This window comes from Peromyscus maniculatus, chromosome 2 (assembly GCF_049852395.1).
Source record: "Peromyscus maniculatus bairdii isolate BWxNUB_F1_BW_parent chromosome 2, HU_Pman_BW_mat_3.1, whole genome shotgun sequence".
In the NCBI taxonomy this organism is placed as follows: domain Eukaryota; kingdom Metazoa; phylum Chordata; class Mammalia; order Rodentia; family Cricetidae; genus Peromyscus; species Peromyscus maniculatus.
In genome coordinates, this window is record NC_134853.1 from 68,524,478 (window position 1) to 68,544,920 (window position 20,443).

At 42.7% G+C, this 20,443-nt stretch overlaps 1 protein-coding gene across 4 annotated transcripts in view; it reads left to right on the plus strand.

Annotated features, from left to right (window-relative positions):
* Positions 1-1,662: 1,662 nt before the first annotated feature.
* The window catches only part of Melk (maternal embryonic leucine zipper kinase), a 69,731-nt gene continuing 50,950 nt past the window's right edge, over positions 1,663-20,443 (plus strand). The window contains exons 1-8 of one of the 4 annotated variants that reach the window (XM_076564111.1): positions 1,663-1,830; positions 3,374-3,452; positions 5,490-5,585; positions 7,632-7,717; positions 9,971-10,087; positions 12,037-12,180; positions 13,617-13,685; positions 15,946-16,038. In XM_076564111.1, the coding sequence (XP_076420226.1) occupies positions 5,528-5,585; positions 7,632-7,717; positions 9,971-10,087; positions 12,037-12,180; positions 13,617-13,685; positions 15,946-16,038 (567 nt within the window). In that variant the 5' untranslated portion in view covers positions 1,663-1,830; positions 3,374-3,452; positions 5,490-5,527. Of the gene's footprint in view, positions 1,831-2,392; positions 2,526-3,373; positions 3,453-4,652; positions 4,743-5,489; positions 5,586-7,631; positions 7,718-9,970; positions 10,088-12,036; positions 12,181-13,616; positions 13,686-15,945; positions 16,039-20,443 lie in introns of those variants that run through there. The other 3 variants (XM_076564112.1, XM_076564113.1, XM_006986029.4) reach the window with 3 other exon arrangements.

The following is a 20,443-nucleotide window of genomic DNA, read 5'->3' on the forward strand; positions in this document are numbered from 1 at the left end:
TCCTGAACGAAAGTGTGACGAGAAGGGCCAGCCTGCCATCAGTTAGTGGTGGCTGAAGCATACTCCATCAACAACCACAAGTACAGCTAAGTAGGCTTCCAGGAGCGAGCCCGTGGATACTCTGAGACTGGAAAATGCATCATGAAAGAGATGGGGACTCCAAATATGGACACTGATACTAGAGTCAGCAAACTTGCACTAGGGAATGCCTGTCTCGTATTCCTCTGTGTGGCTATCCATGAGACGGACTCACCAAAAAGCTCTGTAAGTTGGTAGCCCCTGTCCCTCTGGGAGCCACCTTCAAAACCAGACAATCCATGAAGATGTGAATTAACTGCTGATTGTCAAATAATTATAAAACTGCAAATACATATACTTTATTTTTTCTTTCCTATGGCTGTAATTCTTAATATTTTTCTGGTTTGGGCTGTTGCTATAATTTAATTTATACTACCTATCAAAGTTTTATAATGAGCAAACAGTAAATATATGAGAAAACTTCTGAGCACATGACTGGGTATAATGGGGTGCTACAATGAGAAATAATTTTATTGGGATACTGGATGTTTATGGTACATTGAATTTTTCTTTTTCTTTTTTGGTTTTTCAAGACAGGGTTTCTCTGTGTATTTCTGCCTGTCCTGGAGCTCTGTAGACCAGGCCGGACTCGAACTCAGAAATCTGCCTGCCTCGGCCTCCCTTTTCTTTTTCTTAAAAAAATTTATTTATTTTTTTGGGAGGGGTGAATGAGGAAGTCAGAAGTTCTGGGGATTGAATTCAGGTAGTCAGGACTGGTGGCACCTTCACCTGCTGAGCCATATTGCTAGCATTTTGATGGAGAGTTAATTTAGCTCCTGAGGTTTATAACTCATAGCAACAGATTTTAGTAAGAAACAGAAAATGGATGGGATGGGGAAAAGTAGCTCAAGGGTAGAGTTCTTGCTTAGAAGGGTCAAGGCCAGTGAGGGTTTGGGTCCCTATGAACCAGAAGGGAGAAAAAGAGGTCTGAAGGATGGTTCGGTGGGTGGTGGATATTGCTGCCGAGCTGACCACCTGAGCTGATTACTTGGACCTACATGGTGGAAGGAGGGAACCAACTCTTGAAAGTTGTCCTCTAACCTCCATATGTGTGAAGTGATACGTGCGCGCACACACACACACACACACACACACACAAATAAGTGAGTGTAATAAAAAAAACAAAGAGACCATAAGAAAGTTGATTATGTGAAAATTTAACAGGTTGATGTCTTCCGGAAAAATTTTCATACCCCTATGAGATATACACGCTGCAGTTAGTAGAAGCAAGATACTACAAAAAAAAAAAAAAAATTGGACAGGAAGATAAGTGGGTTTTGGGTGATTTGGGGAGCAAGAAGGGAGATTTAGGTGGATGTGATCAATGTACATTGTCTACATGTATGAAATTGTCAAAGAATAAATAAAAATATCTATAAAAAAAAAAACAAGAGGCAAGGCCTTAAGTCTTCAGCCAGCATTTCAAGAGAGCACCCAGCCGCCTCTGATCCTGAGCATCCCTATACGCTCTAGTGTCCTTTAGAAGTTGGAGCCTATCTCGCCCCGCCCCTTATAGCCCCGCCCACTCCTCTCCCGGCCCCGCCCCAACTCCCCGGGACTGGGCCTTGGGCTCCCGTGGGCCCCGCCTCTTCCGGCCCGCGAGGTTTGATTCCTTTGGCGGGCGGAAGCTGCTGGAGCTTGAATCCTGTGGAGATTCCCACCGACTGCTCCCTGTCCCAGCTCTGCTGGGTTCTGCGGCGGCTGCTTCGGCCTTCTGTCCGGTTCGGTCCCGCCGGGCCTGCCGCCCCTCAGGTCAGTTCTCCCACTCGCGGACCGGGCTCTGAGCTGTGGGGCGCGGCCGGGAGAGGGAGCTGCCCCGGGGTTCCGCCCACCCGTGCGGTTCTCTCTGAGAACTTCTAGACTTTTCCACCCAGGATTTTCGCCCGTGGTGGTGGTTGCTGCTTCTTCTTCTTTTTTTTCTTTCTACCTGCCGTTCCGAGACGTAGTCTTGTGTGGTCCAGGCTGGTCTTGAACTCACTGTAGCTAGAGCGGTCCCTGAGTTCTGGATCCTGTCTCAGCATCCCGAGGGCTGGGGAGTAAGGGCATGAGCGCTCCCCACCCCGATCCCCGCTCCGGGAGGTAGTGATGGAGTCTGGCGCCGCGCTGGACGCCCAGGAGGCTGCCGTAGATGGGAATGTACAGTTCCGTTGCAGGGCTCCCGACTGTCCGCAAGAGCGGTCCGAGAAGGGCGTGGGGACACTTTACCAACTCAGTTTCCGGGGGTGCGCCAGTTAAAAGGGAGACGTGTGATCCCCGTTTTCAGAGTGCACATCCTTGCTCCCCTTACATCAAAGCAAGTGGCCCGAGACGCGCGTGTTGTAAGGGTGCTCCGAGGCTGTAGCTGTAAACCCAGCAGCAGGGAGGCTCCTGCCAAGGAGGCCGTGGAGAGACACAGGGGAACCTCTCAGAGCGGGCGTTCCAGGGCAGCAGACTCGCACCACGGTGAGGTGAGTGAGTGTCCTAGTCTCTCTCACCTTGGGTAGATTTCTGTGGTTGGCGGAGGAGGAGGAAGGTTTCAGAGTGGCCTGAAATGTTGCTTAGAGGCTTAGAGTCCCAGTTTTTGTTCATGTTTTGGTTTCTGTTTCTTATGAGGTGTGAGAGAAATCAAAACAGCTTATTACACCTTCGTGGAAACAGTGGACCTTCCCTGCCTATCTATTGTGAACCAACTAAAGGGCAGATTAGTCCCCAAATGCCTTTTGGAGTGAATGCCTCTGTTGCTGTTCTCAGAAACCTGCAAGGGAGCAGGAAGGATGCTACTCAACATATTCTAAGGCCAAATTATAAGGCATTCTGCACTCGCATTTGAAATGACCAGATCAGTGTCTCATGTGAGGAAGTTAATGTATTTTGTAGCAAGTGATAGCATGGCCCAAATAACATAATACTAGTAGCAAAACAAACTCAGTTTGTGTAGTCCATGCTGACCTGGAACCCACAGGGATGCACATGCCTCTGCCTCCCAAGGGCTGGTAGAAAGGCAGGTGCCACAGTATCTTAGAGTTTCATCCCAAATCTCCCGGTATCTAGCTGGTGCCTTGTTTCCTCAGAAGTTTATAACATATGCCCCATTTCTTCTATTTCACCACAACTGGAGGGGCACTCAGATATCGGACTCAGGGTCTGGTTTACTTTTACACTAATGGACAGTCAGGCATCTCCAATCACAGGTTTTTCTTGTTTCGTATTCCAGTTTCTAGAAGATAAACAAAATGTCTAAAATTAGACATGTAGAGATCAAATATAGTAGATATAATCGCTAGTTTTCTTCCTCCTTTTTTTTTTTTTGAGACAGGGTTTCTCAAACAGCTCAGGCTGTCCTGGAACTGCTGGCCTCAAACTCACAGAGATCCTCTTGAGTGCTGGGATTAAAGGTATGTGCCACCACTGCCCAAGATTACTAGTTTTCTTAATAGTAGCAAAAATGATGTTCCCTGGATTTAATAGATATAATCCAGCCCCACAATGGTGTTACTTAGCCATGGTGATTTGAGGGAAGAGGGTAGACAGAAAAGAAGGTTTTAGTATTTGTGCAGGCCAGTCTCTTCTTAGGAACTGGAAGTTTAAGAGTCCTTTGGGAGAAGTCTGTGAATAAGTTAATCATGAGCCAAGCCTGGTGGGACACTGTGTAATCTTGTGTGTGTGTGGTGGGATTAGGCAGGAAGTGTGGAAAGTCAAAGCTGCCTAGGCTGTGGAGAAAATTTATGACTGTTGGGATTGCAGACTCGAGTCTCCATGCTGGGTTTGCTAGCCTACTTTATAGCAGACAGCTCTCCAATCGAATTTATGTCCCCCAACTCCCCCATTTCCTTTCTCTTGCTCCCCCCGCCCCCCCTTCTCTTTGAACAGGGATTCCAGGAGCTTCTGAGCCGTGTCTTGACCTCTAAACTGCTATTATTTCTTGTCCTGGAATTTTTTAGTTCTATGTTTCCAGTTTTTGGGGGATGGGGTTCTACTTCATTCCTATATTCGTCTTACTGGCAAATGACCATTAAGAGATTTCTGAGTTAGTGAGGCAATTAAGCATATTCCCTTAAAATCTGGCCAGGTGAGATGTTGTGGATTGGAGAGAACAAAACTGTTCTCTGTCCTCTCACCTCCACATGCATGCTATGGCGTGTGCACACCCATATACACATTTATCATACACACACAATAATTACAAATTTAAAAAATCAAATTTACATGTATGTGTCTTCGTGACTGTGTAGCATGTTGGTACCTGCAGAGGCCAGAAGAGAGTGTTGGATCCTCTGAACTTGGAGTTACAAGTGGTTGTGAGCAGTCTACCATGGGTGCTAGGAACTGAACTTGGGAGAGCATCAAGCACCCTGAACTGCCAAGCAGACCTCTCTTCAGTCCTTCCTGCCAACCCTCCATTTTAATATAGGACATTATGTGGGACCTAGGCTCATCTGGAACTTCAAATCCTCCTTTCTGATGTCCGCAGTGCTGTGATTGTGGGCAGGTACCAGCATACCTGGGTCTGTTTACTTTTTGATTCTGTCTTTGATTGTACAGGAATTCTGAACGAACACACATACACTCTTTACTTTTTTTTTTTTTTTCTCCAGTTGATCTGGAACTCTCTGTGGAGACCAGCCTGGTCTCAGACTTGGAGTAATAATCCTCAAGACTCTGTCTCCCAAGTGCTGGGATTACAGGTGTGTGCCACTGAGCTCAGTCTTGTGTTTTCTGGTTTTTGTTTTTGTTTTTTTTGAAAGGTAGTTTATTTTTTATTTTTTGTTTTCTAAGCTTTATTTATTTACTTACTCGGTGTGTATGCAGATGTGTGGAGATCAGAGGACAATTATGGGAGTTGGTCTCTGTCATGGAGGTCCCAGGGATCAAACTCAGGTTGTCAGGCAAGAGACTTTACCCACTGAACTAGTTTGTCTTTGATTTTAAGTGGGTTTGTTGTTGTTTGAGGCATCATCTCCTGTAGCCCAGGTAGTCTTGAACTTGCTACTAGGATGACCTTCAGCTCCTGCCTCTCCCTTTCAATTACTGGGATTGCAGGGAAGTACTATCACCTGGATATGTTCAAGTCTTTATCTGGACTTGATTTTTATGAATGGTATGAGGCAGGAATTCAGGGGTTTTTGTTTTTTAATATGACTAATACTGCTTCACTGTATGCGTAAGATTTATTTTTATCTCTATTTACAAATGGAGGAGGTGAAGCTAGGAGGTGAAGCTAGGTGGTGGTGGAGCACTATTTTAATCTCAGTGCTCTGGAGGCAGAGGCAGGCGGATCTTTGCCTTGTCTAGCCCTGGTCCACAGAGTGAGTTCCAGGACAGCCAGGCTACACGGAAACCCTGTCTCAAAAAACTTAAAAAAAAAAAAAAAAAAAAAAAAGGAGTGATATTTCTTTTATTGGTCATGTACATTTTTTTTTTCTGTTTTACAGATTATTTTTGTCATTTCGAATAAACTTCCAGGTGGACTATGAAAGATTATGATGAACTTCTCAAATACTATGAATTATATGAAACTATTGGGACAGGTAATTATTATTTTTTTTTGGAGGCAGAGTACAGATAAAATAACAGAGGTATGGTCTATTTGGGTAGTTATGAGCTTTTTAGTATAATTGAAATAGCTAAAATTTTTCTACCTACAATTAAAAAATTCAAATTTATTTTATTATTGTTGTGTGTGTGTGTGTGTGTGTGTGTGTGTGTGTGTGTGTATGTATGATATATGTGGGACACTCATGCCACAGCGTGCATGTGGAGGTAAGAGGACAGCTTTGTGGAGTAGGTTCTCTTCCACCTTTATGTGGGTTCTGGGGCTGGAACTCAGGTTGCCAGGCCTGTGTGCCCAGTGCCTTTACCTGCTGAGCCATTTCACCTGGTCCTTTACCTACTTTACTAAGCAGAGCAGAACAAGGGTAGAATATTAGAGAAAGAACTTTGACTTTTAGCGGAAACAAAAGCCCTGAGGGAGTTTTGAGCTAAGGAGTGTCATCCTGGCTGCTTGCACTCAGGTGAAGACATGGGGTGGGTGGGAGAGGGCACCGGCGGAGGTGGAAAGCTGTTGGGAAGCAATTGCAGTCAGGACAGTGGCACTGGAGATGGTGGCAGCGTGGCTAGAGTGACAGGGGAAGCTCGTGAGATTGAGTTATAACATGAAATATGCAGAGTGTGCAGATGTTAATGAGTACATGAATGCATAGTCATGCATTACCTGCTCAGAGAGATGTGGGCCATTTCTAGTCAGTACCTGTTTCCTTCCCCCAAGGAAGTCGTTGGTATGTTTTCCCCAAGGTAAGCAGGTGGGATTTGCTGATGGAATACTTGGAGTGCTAGAGAAATGAAGTTCCAGGATTTTGTGACCAGCCAGCCTCCAGGGAAAACAGTGGGGAAGACCTTAGAAGTGGCTATCAGAAACTTCTTTTTGGATGTATTAACATCTTTGAGACAAATAGAGATATTTAGTTAGCCTTGACTCAGTTTTAAAACATAATTGCTTACCTTCATAGTTTTTTTTTAAATTATTTATTTTTATTTTATGTGCATTGATATTTTGCCTGCATGTATGTCTGTGTGATGGTGTCGGATCTCTTGGAACTGGAGTTACAGACAGTTGTGAGCTGTCATGTGGGTGCTGGGAATTGAACCAGGGTCCTCTCGAAGAGCAGCCAGTGCTCTTAATCTGCCATCTTTCCAGCCCCACCTTCATAGTTTTTAAGCTCAGTGAAGTTTTATATAATTTGTCATCAGTCTCAGTAACTTTATGTTGTGTTCTAGCATGTTAGTAAAGAACATTTAATTGCAATGTTAACCATAGAATATATTCTTTTTAAAAAAGATTTATTATTTTTATTTATGTTTATGTGTGGTCTGTGTGTGAGTATCGTGTGTGTGTGTGTGTGTGTGTGTGTGTGTGTGTGTGTGTGTGTGTGTGTGTCTGTGGCTGAGGAGCCCAGAAGAGGGTGTTGGATGCTCTGGAGCTGGAGTAACAGACAGTTTTGAGCTGCCTGACGTAAGTGCTGGTAACTAAACTCTGGTCATCTGTAAGAGTGGCAAGCATGCTGTGACTTGTTAGCTGTCTCTCCAACTCCCATAAAACATATTTCTAAAGAGTGAGGGTTTTTTCTTTTTTCCTGCTTCTTTATTATTTATTCTTTATTTACTCTTCATGGTAGGAAAGAAAAAAGCTTCATCTAGTATAGTGGTTCTCAACCTTCCTATTGCTGTGACCCTTTAATACAGTTCCTCATGTTGTGGTGACCGCCAACCATAAAAACCATTTTGTTGCTACTTCATAACTGTAATGTTGCTACTGTAATATATTGTAATGTAAATATCTGTGTTTTCAGATGGTTCTCAGGCAGCCCCTGTGAAAGGGTCTTGACTCACAAAGGAGTTGTAACCTACAGGTTGAGAACTGCTGACCTAGAAAGGCTGAAAAGAACCTGGAGTCATGGCTAACCTCTTGGAAGTGACAGAGGAAGGACAAACTTCTAGGAAAATGTGGCTTGAAAGAGCCTTTTAAAAGATCTGTGCTTGGGTCCTTGTTTATCTCCTATTCATTCTTTTATACTTAGGTGGCTTTGCAAAGGTCAAACTTGCCTGTCATATCCTCACTGGAGAAATGGTAGCTATAAAAATCATGGATAAAAATGCTCTAGGGGTAAGTTTGGAATTATTTTTTTCCCTTAATTGTACAAAATAATGAGCTCCACTGTGATACTTTTACATATGGGAGTTATAGAACATTGACCATTTATCCTTCATGACCTTAAAAAAAAAAGAAGGTTATTTTGAGTGAAGATTTCACTATTATATAGCTCTGGTCTTGAACTTACTTTATGTCAAGATTGGCCTTTAACTTGTGATTTTTCTGCTTTAACCTATGAGTGTTAGGATTGCCAGTGTGTGTCATCATGCCCTACTAAGGAATATATATAGCTTTTCATATGTATATATGCATGGCATGTGTGTGGGCACACGTGTAGGTATGCGTGCATGTGTATGCCCCTGCATGTACAGAGACCTGAGGTTGATACTGGAAATCTTCCTTGGTTGCTTTCCACTTGATTCTTTTTTGAGGCAAGGTCTCTCAGTCAAACCCTGAGCTGATATGGCTAGTCTTGCTAGACAGCTTGCTTTGGGGTTCCTGTCTTTGTCTTCTGAAGGTGAAATTCTAAACAAGCTGCCTTATCTATCTGACATTTATACACCTATAATCCCAAATTCTAGTCCCCTTGCTTGCATAGCAAAATGTAAAGATCTGGAGACTCAAGAGATGACTCAGAAGTTAAAAGCACTTGTTCACTTTCAGAGGACGCAAGTTCAGTTCCCATCACACGAGTCCAGCACTCACAACCATCTGTAACTCCAGTTTCAGGGGATCCAACTCCTCTGACTTCCTGGAACACCTGTAATTATGTGCGCGCGCGTGCGCGCGCACACACACACACACACACACACACACAATTAAAAATAGTAATTAAAAAAAACTTTAAAAAAAGCAAGAGATGGTTCTGTTGGTAAAATATTTACTGTGTAAGAATGAGAATGTTGCCTGGTGGTGATGGCGCACGCCTTTAATCCCAGCACTCGGGAGGCAGAGCCAGGCAGATCTCTGAGAGTTTGAGGCCAGCTTGGTCTACAGAGCAAGTTCCAGGATGGCCAGGGCTACACAGAGAAACCCTTTTTTGAAAAAACAAAAACGAATGAGAGCATGAGTTTGAATCCAAAGCACCCACATAAAAAGCTGAGTGTGAGCGTGGTGGCTTTATACACCTATAATCCCAGTGCTGGCAAAGTGTACACCATTTAGCCTAATTGGTGGGCACCAGGTTTAAAGAAAGACCCTGTCACAAAAAATAGATGGGTAATGATTGAAGAAGACATCTAATGTTGACCTCTGGTCTCTACATGTATGTGCACACATGTGCACACACATGGACTTATACATATGCCACACACATATATACCACATTCACAAAGTAAAGACCTGTATTTTTAAAGTAATCTGGCTCCAGGCATGGAGGCACATACTTATAATCCCAGCACTCATGAGGCAGAAGCAGGAGGATTGCTCCAAGTACAAGGTCAGCTTGGTCCACATAGCACGTTCAAGGCTAGTGAGTACCTCAATAACAGACATAACGAAAAGTACTTTTACAATGGATTAATTCCTTTTCTTTTTTTGAGACTCCTTGTTCTTTAATCCAGACTGATATATAACTCACTTTGTAACCCAGGTTGGCCTCAGATTTTCAGTTCTCTCCAAGCCTCCTGGCTGCTGGATTCTATCCAGGCCGCTAATGGGTGTCTGTACTTTGTTTGTGTGGAACAGCCACCTTCTGCAGTAGTCTGAGATTCTTTCAGGATTGTGGGCATTGTACTCTTGACCTCCTCTGTCAGCTAGCTTCTTGCCATTGTGACAGATATTTAAGGGAAACAAATTAAAAGGGGAAAGATTGAGTTTTGTCTCCTGTTTGGGTCCAGGATCCACTGCTTTGGGCCTGAGGTGAGGTTGAATATCACAATGGTTTGTGCCTCTGTAGCAGCTAGGAAACAGAGAGCATGCCTCTGCTAGTGGGCAACCCCCTCTATCCCACCCATGCCCCAGTTTATTGAGTGATGCCACCGTGTTCGGTGTGGGTCCTCTCTGAGTCCTCAGACACTCCTAGTATGGGCTTTGCTGATCTCCACTCACTCAAATGGGCAGATTAACTGTCATACTTACATTGAGCTTGCCTTCATAAAATCCTCAGAACACTAATTTTGAAATGTTTTTCTGTATTTTTGAGCAGCTTGTTTTAGAACTATTGATAGGTTTTCCTACCTAGTATTAACACTATTGATATTATTGATGCTTGGAACACTTACCAGGAAATTTGTTGCTTATCTGAACTGATGTTTTGTCAAACAGAGTGATTTACCCCGAGTCAAAACTGAGATTGATGCCCTGAAGAATCTGAGACATCAGCATATATGTCAGCTCTACCATGTGCTAGAGACAAAAAACAAAATATTCATGGTTCTTGAGGTTAGTGGTGGTTCCTAGACAGCTAAAAGTGTTTGTTAGCTTTTTTAGTAGTTGAGAGAGAATTCTATCTTCTTACCTGAAAAATTAGAATCAATTTGTTCATTTCTGTCACCATGATAAAGTAATCCTTATAAAAAGTAACTTAGAGGAGATGGGTTAGCCACAGTCCAGGGTCCCAGGAAGTCAAGGCAGCACAGATACAGCAGAGCAGAGAGAAATAAGGAAATGCTTGCTTGTCTGTTTGTGCTAAGCTTAACTTCCCCAGTCTTACACAGCTCAAGACCCCTGAATAAGGAATAGTGCTACCCAGAGTGGGCTTTCCACATCGATGAACTTAAAAAAGATAGTCTGCCACAGACATGCCCACAGGCCAACCCAGTATAGACAGTCCCTCACTGGGACTCCTCCCGGGTGATTCTAGGTTTCGTTAGGTAATAAAGCCAACCTTAAAATAACTTACTGGTTCTTTTCTTCCACCTTTATGTGGGTTCCTGGGATCAAAGCCATATTGCTGGCCCTTTTTGTGCCTTTTATTAGTATATATTAATTATACATAATGTGTTTCACTGTGACATTTAATACATATATATTTATGTATATACAATTTATTTTTAAGTTTGATTATTTTACCTGCATGTCTGTCTTTGTACTCTGTGTGTGTGTACTGTGTGTGTGTGTGTGTGTACGTGTGTGTGTGTGTGTGTGTGTGTGTGTGTACGTGTGTGTGTACGTGTACTCTGTGTGTGTGTGGTGCCTGTGGAGGCTACAAGAGGGTGTTGGATCTTCTGGGGCTAGAGTAATAGATGACTGTGCATTACCATGTGGTTGCTGAGAAATGAACTCAGGTCCTCTACAAGAGCAGCCAGTGCTCTTAACCTCTCAGCCATCTCTCCAGCACCCTATATAATGTCTTTTTGACCATATTAATCCTCTGCTACCTTCTCTCTATTACCACTGGTCCCTTCCTTCTTCTCAACTAACCCCACTTCTACTTCCACGTATTTTTGGATAACCCAGTGAGTTTTTTGAGGGTTGCTTAGAAGAGCATGGGTACCTTATCAGTGACTACATCACTGAAGAAAATGTTTCTCCTCCCTTATCAACCATTAACTGTATAAATCCCAGAGAGGGGGCTTTGTAAGCCCTTCCTCTTGTTGTGTGTCTCCTATATTTATGTGTGTATGTTTCGTGGTGTGGTGTGTATGCATGTGTGTCAGAAATGTGTGTTTGTGGGTATTTGTGCTTGCATACGTGCATATAGAAATTCAGAGTGTCTTTCTGTATTGTTCTCTCCCTTACTTGTTAAGACAGGGCCTCTTACTGAACCTGGAGCTCACTGCTTAGGTCAGGCTGGCTGGCCAGGGAGCCCCAGGATCTGTTTGTCTTTACCTCCTTGGTGCTGGGGTTACAGATGTGTGTTGCCAACGTAGGCTTTTATATGGGTGCTTGGGGATCTGAACTCAGGTCCTTATGCTTGTTCAGCATGCATTACCCACAGAGCCATCTCCTTGGCCCCTAATGGGCTCTTTGTAGGGAGATGGAAAAATCACTTGCGTTTGGACAATGACCAGCAATAATTGCTTAAGAAACAGTAATTACTGCTGCTTTTCATTTTTGATGACTGTACTAAATGTGGGTATGTTAACTTGAGAATGAGTTTTAGTACTTTGTTATAAAAATATAAAGCCCTGAGTGAGCTTTTTAAAATCACAGTGGTAGTTGGTTTGGCTTCTGTTTATTGGTAGTAAAACTGCTCAAGGGAAGAATTATTGTTCTCCTTCCTGGAATAATTACTGAATTGTTGGATCCTCAGAGTGTAGTTTTAGATATGCTCACTCAGTTCCCTTGCCTTTAAAGTCAAACCAATACTGAATTCAGTGTGGTTTTTACTTTCCATTCCCGGGAAGTGATTTCTGTCAGCTCTAACTGTATGACTCTTGCTGTTGAAGTACTGTCCAGGAGGAGAGCTGTTCGACTACATAATCTCCCAGGATCGCCTGTCGGAAGAGGAGACCCGAGTTGTCTTCCGTCAGATACTGTCTGCCGTTGCTTATGTGCACAGCCAGGGCTATGCCCACAGGGACCTCAAGCCAGTAAGTGACCCTGTCACAGGTGCTCACCTGAGAGTTGTGTGGGGTCTGCTTCCTATTTTCAGGTGTCCATGTGTTCTGTTTAAAAACCACTAGTTTTGTTCCTTAGTTTTTCTGTTTTAGTCAGAATCTGTCACATCCATTTTTCTTTCTTAACATTTCCATCACCTGTCAGTTGTGTGTGACATTGGATGCCCTTGGAATGAAGGTTTTATCCTTGGGAAAGATGTGCCTTTGGGTCTTTTCCATTCAGTGTTCTGTTTTTATTTGGGACAATGTCTGCCTGTGTAGCCCAGGCTGGCCCCAGCTTTAGATATTTCTGTTTTAGCCACCCAGAACGCTGAGATTATATTCCTTTAATTTCAATCCAATACTCGCCAGAAGGGAGCTGTTCAGTAGAATTGACTGATTAATTTTAAAGGACTGATGAAAAATGTGAGCTGTCTTTCAGTCTTTAGGCTCTAAGATGGGTGATACATTTAAAAGTAAGTAACTTTGTAAAACGGATCGGGGACATAGAGAGGGTTTGTGGCAGTGTTATCACTGTTTCATGTTTTTTTTTTTGTTTGTTTTTTGTTTTTTGTTTTTCGAGACAGGGTTTCTCTGTGTAGCTTTGCACCTTTCCTGGAGCTCGCTCTGTAGACCAGGCTGGCCTCGAACTCACAAAGATCCTCTTGCCTCTGCCTCCCGGCTGTTTCATGTTTTAATACCTCACTCTTTGGTCTCAGCTCTGCCTTTGGTAGAAGTTGTCTTCACTGTAGTTAGCCCTCAGTGCTAGGGAGGAATGGGTTTTCCTCCTTTTCTTTACCATATTCTTTGAGTCGAGCTCTTACTGAGCCCAGAGCTTGCTATTTTGCCTCGACTGTCTGGACAGTGAGCCTCAGGGATACTCATATCTCTCCCTCCCCAGTGCTGGGGTTAGAGGTGTGTGTTGTCTGTCATGCCTGCCTTCTTACATGGGTGCTGGGGTCTGAACTTAGCTTTCCCGTGTTGGCTCAGCAAGCCCTTCATCCACTGAGCTGTCTCCCCACACCGCTCTTTCCTCCTTTCTTTTTGTGGGAAAGTGCTCTTCCTCTGAGCACATTTCCAGTTCCCAGTCTTCTTTTCTCTCTCTGTCTTTTTTCCTTTTGGTGGTGGTGGTGGTGGTGGGGGAGACAGGATCTCTGTATGTAGTTGTGGCTGACCTGGAACTCACTACATATACCATGCTGGCCTCAAACAGATCTACTTGCTTCTGCCTCCTGAATACTGGGATTAAAGGTGTGTGCTTATCCCCAGCTTTGTTTTTTTCTTATCTTTTCATTAGATTTTAGTGATTTAACTTATATTGGATCTCAGCTTCAAATAGAAACAACTAAATCAGTTTTAGAAATGGTTAAAGGTGGGATATGATATAAGGAAATCAGAATACAGTTATCAAAATATCTTTGTTTTCCTAGGAAAATTTATTATTTGATGAATATCACAAATTAAAACTGATTGACTTTGGTCTCTGTGCAAAACCCAAGGTAAGTGTGAACATAAAAATACACTTATGTCTATAAGCATACCTGTTGGTGTGTTATTTTGCACTGACTTTCATTTAATCTTTTTTTTTTTTTTTTTTTTTTTTTTTTTGGTTTTTTGAGACAGGGTTTCTCTGTGTGGTTTTGCACCTTTCCTGGAACTTACTTGGTAGCCCAGGCTGGCCTCGAACTCACAGAGATCCACCTGGCTCTGCCTCCCGAGTGCTGGGATTAAAGGCGTGCGCCACCACCGCCCGGCTTCATTTAATCTTTATTGAGCTAAGTTACATCCATTTTGAAAAAAGTTAATTTTTTTCTATGTAAATTGGTAGTTTTATAAGTTTGCTAGATAATTCTGAGATGGAGCCAAGATTGTGAGCCACCACTGTAGGACTAGGCTTTGTCCCCACAGGTAAGCTATAAGAATCTGTAATGCCAGGTAACAAGAGGCCCTTATACTATGAATACTTAACCATGTGTTTGCAGTTTGAGTATGTTGCCACTAGATGATCCCTTTGTTCATTTGTGTAGAACCTGAGAATTTGGTGCGTATCTAGTTTTTATTACCCAGATGGTTTACTGATAACTGAGAATTAGTTATACTCTGAGGTGATTCCCCTTTCCTTGTGAAGAAGAAGGAGAATTGATGGCCACGGGGTTCTACATTTATACTGCTTGGAATTCCCCTAGTTTACATCTCGTATGTAAGTCCTAGTGTTCTCTAGCATAACTTCTCTTTGAGGTGACTTTGAACTTTTCAGCTCTGCTGCCTGCAGCAGGTCTCCTGTGTGGCTGCTTGTTGGAGGCTTCCTTCCTGGTTCTCTAATGATGCCACTCCATTGCTAAAATGAGCTGTCTACATTCATTAAGAATGTTGAAATTGCAGACTCCTCTCAGCCCTTTGTAGTCCCATGATTATTTCCTGCCCCTCAGAATTAGCAAGGTGCAGAGGGAAGCAGATTTTGCCTCTTCAGTTTTGAATGTCTGGTTCTTTCTGATTCTTCTCCCACTGATGTCTATTCTGAGATTATCAGTGGAGGCTTGTGTCTGGGAAGCAGATGATTCAGAAGGCAGTTTAAATTTTTTTTACAGACATAAAGCATATAAAGATCATCCTTTGACAGATAAGTTACATTCTCCACAGGAGGTCGGTGGGGATGTTTGTAGAAGACTATTAGCCTTTTTAAAAAATGGCTGCCACAGATTCAACTCACATAGACATCATCTAAGAAAATGGGGGTGGTCTGGGAAAGATGGCCTCGGCCTCTGTGGGGTTCTCTTTTTTGGGCATGTTTTCTTTGTAAACAAAATCTTAAGGTTTCTAGGTCTTTTGCACCCTATAGGGCTCAGCATAGGAGTGCAGGAGCAACTTCATTTTCATAAGGCCTGTGTTTCTGTGGGAGAGCAGGAGAGGTTGGTAGATCACCAGTTAAGGTGGTGATTTGTCTTACCACACAGTCTGGACAACAGATTAGCAATGCATCTCCTACTTATCAGTTGCTTCTTCCTGTGAACAAAAAGGAAATTCTTCTGTATTTGTAAAGATTTGATGTTAAAGATATGGACTTAAATTGTGTGGTTATTCCTTGAATACCTGGGGGTAGGAAATCATGGGTGCTTGGATGGATATGAGGTTAATTACTGTGCAAATGAATATCTAAGGAAGTATGGACTTGATTTGACTTAACTAAGGGGAAAAAGATCTTGTTCATGTGAGGTTGAGTGGTATTGGAAATCCAGAGAATCACAATTGGCTTATGTGCATGTACATATATACAAAGAGCATTTACAGAAATCTCTTGATTATTTGGAATAGGTTTTTGTTTGTTTGTTTTGTTTTTTTGAGACAGATTTTCTCTGTGTAGCCTTGGCTGTCCTGGAACTTACTCTATAGACCAGACCCAGGCTGGCCTTGAAGTCAAATCTTCCTGTCTCTGCCTCCAGAGTGCTGAGTTTGAAGGTGTGCACCACCATGCCTGGCATGGGATAGTTCTTCATCTAGCCTTTTTTTTTTTAGTTCAAAGGGGAGAGTTTATCAAAGTTGAATGTTTTTAATGCTTATTTTTGTTTTTTGAGCCAGGGTCTCATATAGCCCAGACTGATCTCAAGCTTTCTATGTGGTTGAGTCTGGCCTTGAACTCCTGAGCTTCTTGCTTCTACTGCCCAAGTGCTGGGATTACAAATGTACACACCATGCCTAACTTGAGGTTTACTATTTTTAGGGTCTGTAACTAATAGATGTTTCATTTTTATGTTGTGGTAGGGTCACAAGGACTACCATCTACAGACATGCTGTGGGAGTCTTGCTTATGCAGCACCTGAACTAATACAAGGCAAATCGTATCTTGGATCAGAGGTAATTGTTACTGATTAGTTTGGGGACATATTTCTGCCATCCTTGTTGTAGTTGCTTTTTGTCTCAAGTGTTCTGCAGTTTAAGCTGGTTAGGTCAGCTAGGTATGGCCCAGTGCTACAGTGGCACACCTACTTTTCAAAGATGTTTATTAGCACAGGAAAAAAACTACCCTTCAAGTATACCTGACACCCCAAAGCCAGTGGTCCTGTCACGGGTCCCTGCTCAGAAGGCCTGGCTTTGCTCCTTTGCACTTGCTCCCTCAAGTTAGGCAGCCCCTCTTATTCTCTGGAGTTCAGGTGTTGCTGCATTAGCGTTTTAGAGAAATAAAACATGACTTGTCAGAGCTTGGGCGTTTCTGGGCTGAGCATCTCCTGTCTTGCATGCACGCTTGTACAGTGGGACCTTTGGAAGGGAAACAGCCTAGGTGGCAGCTGGTCCCAGCTTTCTCTACCTGCAGAATCCACTTTTCTGTGGAACATTTCTGGGGAGAATTGCAATGTGGGAGAACTTTGGAAATACCAGCTTACTTAATTTGGAACAGGAGTAAATGGGAATTTGTATATTTTTAGTGACTTCATTTTGATCTCACATTTAAAGTATTTTACAAAAATAGAATTAAGAACTTTGGCATATTTTTATTTAAATTTGTAATTATTTACATTTTCCTCATTTGCTTCTTTCTTGGAACATACATATTATGCAGATCCTTTTTTAACCATGTGAATGTGAACTGAACATCGTATCCTGTTATAACTATATGTACACTTTATTATTTTTTTTTTTTTTTTTTTTTTTGGTTTTTCGAGACAGGGTTTCTCTGTGTAGCTTTGCGCCTTTCCTGGGACTCACTTGGTAGCCCAGGCTGGCCTCGAACTCACAGAGATCCACCTGGCTCTGCCTCCCGAGTGCTGGGATTAAAGGCGTGCGCCACCACCGCCCGGCTTTTTTTTTTTTTTTTTTTTTTTTTTTTTTTAAAGATTTATTTATTTATTATGTACACAGTGTTTTGTCTGCATGTATGTCTGCACACCAGAAGAGGGCACCAGATCTCATTATAGATGGTTGTAAGCCACCATGTGGTTACTGGGAATTGAACTCAGGACCTCTGGAAGAGCAACCAGTGTTCTTAACCTCTGAGCCATCTCTCCAGCCCTATTTTTTAATATATTGTCTTTTTAAAAAAATTATTGCCGGGTGGTGGTGGCAATAATCCCAGCACTTGGGAGGCAGAGCCAGGCGGATCTCTGTGAGTTCGAGGCCAGTCTGGTCTACAGAGCTAGATCCAGGACAGGCACCAAAACTACATGGAGAAACCCTGTCTTGAAAAAAACCAAAAAAAAAAAAAAAAAAAAAGAAGAAAAAAATTCTTTACTATATCTTTGTGTGTATATTGGGGACAGCGAATGCCACAGTGTACATATGGAGGTCAGAGGATAACTTTTAGGAGTTAGTTCTGTCCTCCCACTGTTAAGGTTCCAGACATTGAACTCAGCTTGTCAGCCTTGGTAGCAAGTGTTTTTATCTGTTGAGTCATCTTGCCAGCCCTGTTTTTGTTTGTTTTTTTTATTTAAATGAGCCATTTTTTAAAATTGTTCATTTCTTGCATTTGAAGTGCTCTTCCATGACCTCTTGAGATTCTTGGCCATAGTCCTTACCCACTATGTGGCTCCAACCACCACCACCACTCTGTGGGCTTTCCTCCTTGATAGTTCTGAGGCCTACCTATCATTTAGTTTCTTGCTTTCGGGAACTTTAGGTTGATTTGGTGCTCAGCATAAAGGGCCTTCATCCTCCTGACATACATAGGCACATCACAGTTGGAAACAGACACACAAAGACATGCTTGGAGCTGGTCTGCGGCTTTGGCACTTCTGTGCATTCACGTGCTAGGCTTTCATGGATGAGTGTGGCCTTGAACACCTCTTGTAAAGCCACCCATTACAGCTTCAGCAGCAGTGCCTTTTTTTGGCCATGGTGGTGGGGTATGGTGACACTGAATCTTGAATGCACTTGAGTCGCTGCCTCTGTCTGGGAGACTTGGCGGTGGCAGGGAAATGCTTATTTGTTTATTTTGGAAGAATAGTTTATTGCGTATATTTCAAGAGAGCACCAGGCTGGGCAGTAACTGGAGTTATAAAGCTTGTAGCTTTATGTATGTATATTTTCTGAAAGTCAGGAAGGACCTTTCCTTCTTGGTGTGTGTATGTGTGTGTTCACATGTGTGTTTATAGGTGTACATGCATTTGTGTGCATAAATCTGAAGTTGACATCAGGTTGACAGCTTCTACATTATTGAGGCAGAGTCTCTTACTGAACTCTGTAGTTCACCAATTCCAGCTAGTTTTGGTAGCCAGCATGACAAGGGAGTCACTTGTCTCTGACTTCCAGGTGCTAGGCTTGGAAGTCACACTGCCTGGCTTTTATGTGGACTTGGGGATCTAAATCCCATCCTCATGCCTGTATGGCATATATCCTAAGCTGGTCTGGAACCCACTGTGTAGCTCAGGTTAGCCTTGAGTTGTTGAGTGTTCTTACCTCATCTTCCCTTCACCAGTGCTAGGGTTAAGCCATTCGGCTGCAGACCCCTGTAAAGTGTGTGCCTGTACCGATGATTCTCTTTATATCCTTATTGCATTGGTTACTGTATTTCTTTAGCTCTAGTTACATGTATGTATGTATGTATGTATGTATGTATGTATGTATTGTGCATGCAGATGAAGACCAGAGGACAGTTTATGGGAATTGGTTTTCTTTCTCCTTCCACTGTGAGAGTCTTGGGGATTGAATTTATGTTAACCTTTCAACATGCTTCTTTATTTGCTGATCCATCTTGCTGGCACTCTTGAGCTCTTTTTAAATCTGGAAAACTTAGGCTTTCTTCATTTTCCTTACAAACATTCCCCTCCTCCTGTATCACAATATAGTTCTGGTTGGCCTGAAACTCACTATGTAAATCAGGCTGGACTCTCAGAGATCCCTTCCTTCTGCCTCCTGAGTGCTGGGATTAAAGGTATGTACCACAATGCCTGGCTTGTTTGTGAAACAGGTCTCATATAGCTCCCGCTATGAACTTCTGATTTTGTCTTTACCTCCCAAGCATTCAGTTTATGTGGTGCTGGGGATCAAATCAAGGGCTTCATGCTTGCTAGGCAAGTGTTTTGCTAACCAAACTATATCCCCCCAGCCCTTTCTTTTTAAACTTTGGAAAAATGCACATAAAATAAAGTCTACCATGGTAACTGGTTTGCAGTTCAGTTTGTTAAGTATAGTCACACTGTTGTGCAATGAAGCTCTATAGTTCTCTTTACCTTGTAGAGCTAAAGCCTGATGTTCACTGAACAATACCTCCCATTTCTACTAACCTCTCTGGCTTTTGTCCTATTCTCCATGTCGCTGAATTTGGTTATTCCATGTCACATATAATTTTTATTTACTTATTCATTCATTCATTTATTTAGGTTTTTCAAGACAGGGTTTCTCTCTGTAGCTTTTGGAGCCTATCCTGGACTCACTCTGTAGACCAGGCTGGCCTCGAACTCACAGAGATCCGCCTGGCTCTGCCTCCCGAGTGCTGGGATTAAAGGCATGCGCCACCACCGCTCGTCACATATTATTTTAATAAGTTTTTGTGAATATCTTATTTCACTTAACATAATGTCTTCAAGGTTTATCTGTGTAATAGCATTTGTCATTTAAAGAAAAAGTGTGTGTGTGTGTTATGTATGTGAGGGCTTTCCCTGAACTTGAGGCTCCTTGGCTAGGTTGGAAGCCAGCAATCCACTGCAATCTTTCTGTGCCTGCTCTCCTTGGAGCTGGACTTTATAGGCATTGGCAGGGTGCCCAACTTGTTACATGAGTCATGGGATTTGAACTCTGGTCCTTGTAATTGTGCAGCAGACACTTAACTATTTTGCCATCTCTTTAGCCCTCTTATGTGGTCTTAAGTAGTATCCTTGTCCATGTGAGTTTGACTTTTTGTCCTTGAGAGATACTGTCTTAAGAGCTGTGCCAAGGAGTCCATTGTGATGCTTGAATGATGCAAAACTCAGGCCTATACCCTTGGAGATTTTGGTTTGATTGTTTAAGAATAGTGCTTCATTTTAAAGTAAGCAGTTGAGGTAATTCTGGCGTTTATCCTGCCTAGGACATGTTCCATGGTAGGGTCTCTTAAGGCTTTCACAAATTTCTCATGGGAAATGTTTCAGAGTTTTTTCTTTCCCCAGTTGTTTTGATTGTACTTGCCAATTGATAAGCTTATTTACATCTGCTTTGGCTTATAATTTTAGTTAGTAAGTGTGTTCTCTTATCTAATTTGAAACAGTGATGTGAGATGCCTGATTGTGTTAACTGGAAAGTGTTTCTTTTCAGTAGGCTGTTGTAGATTTTTATGGAAACATTACGATAC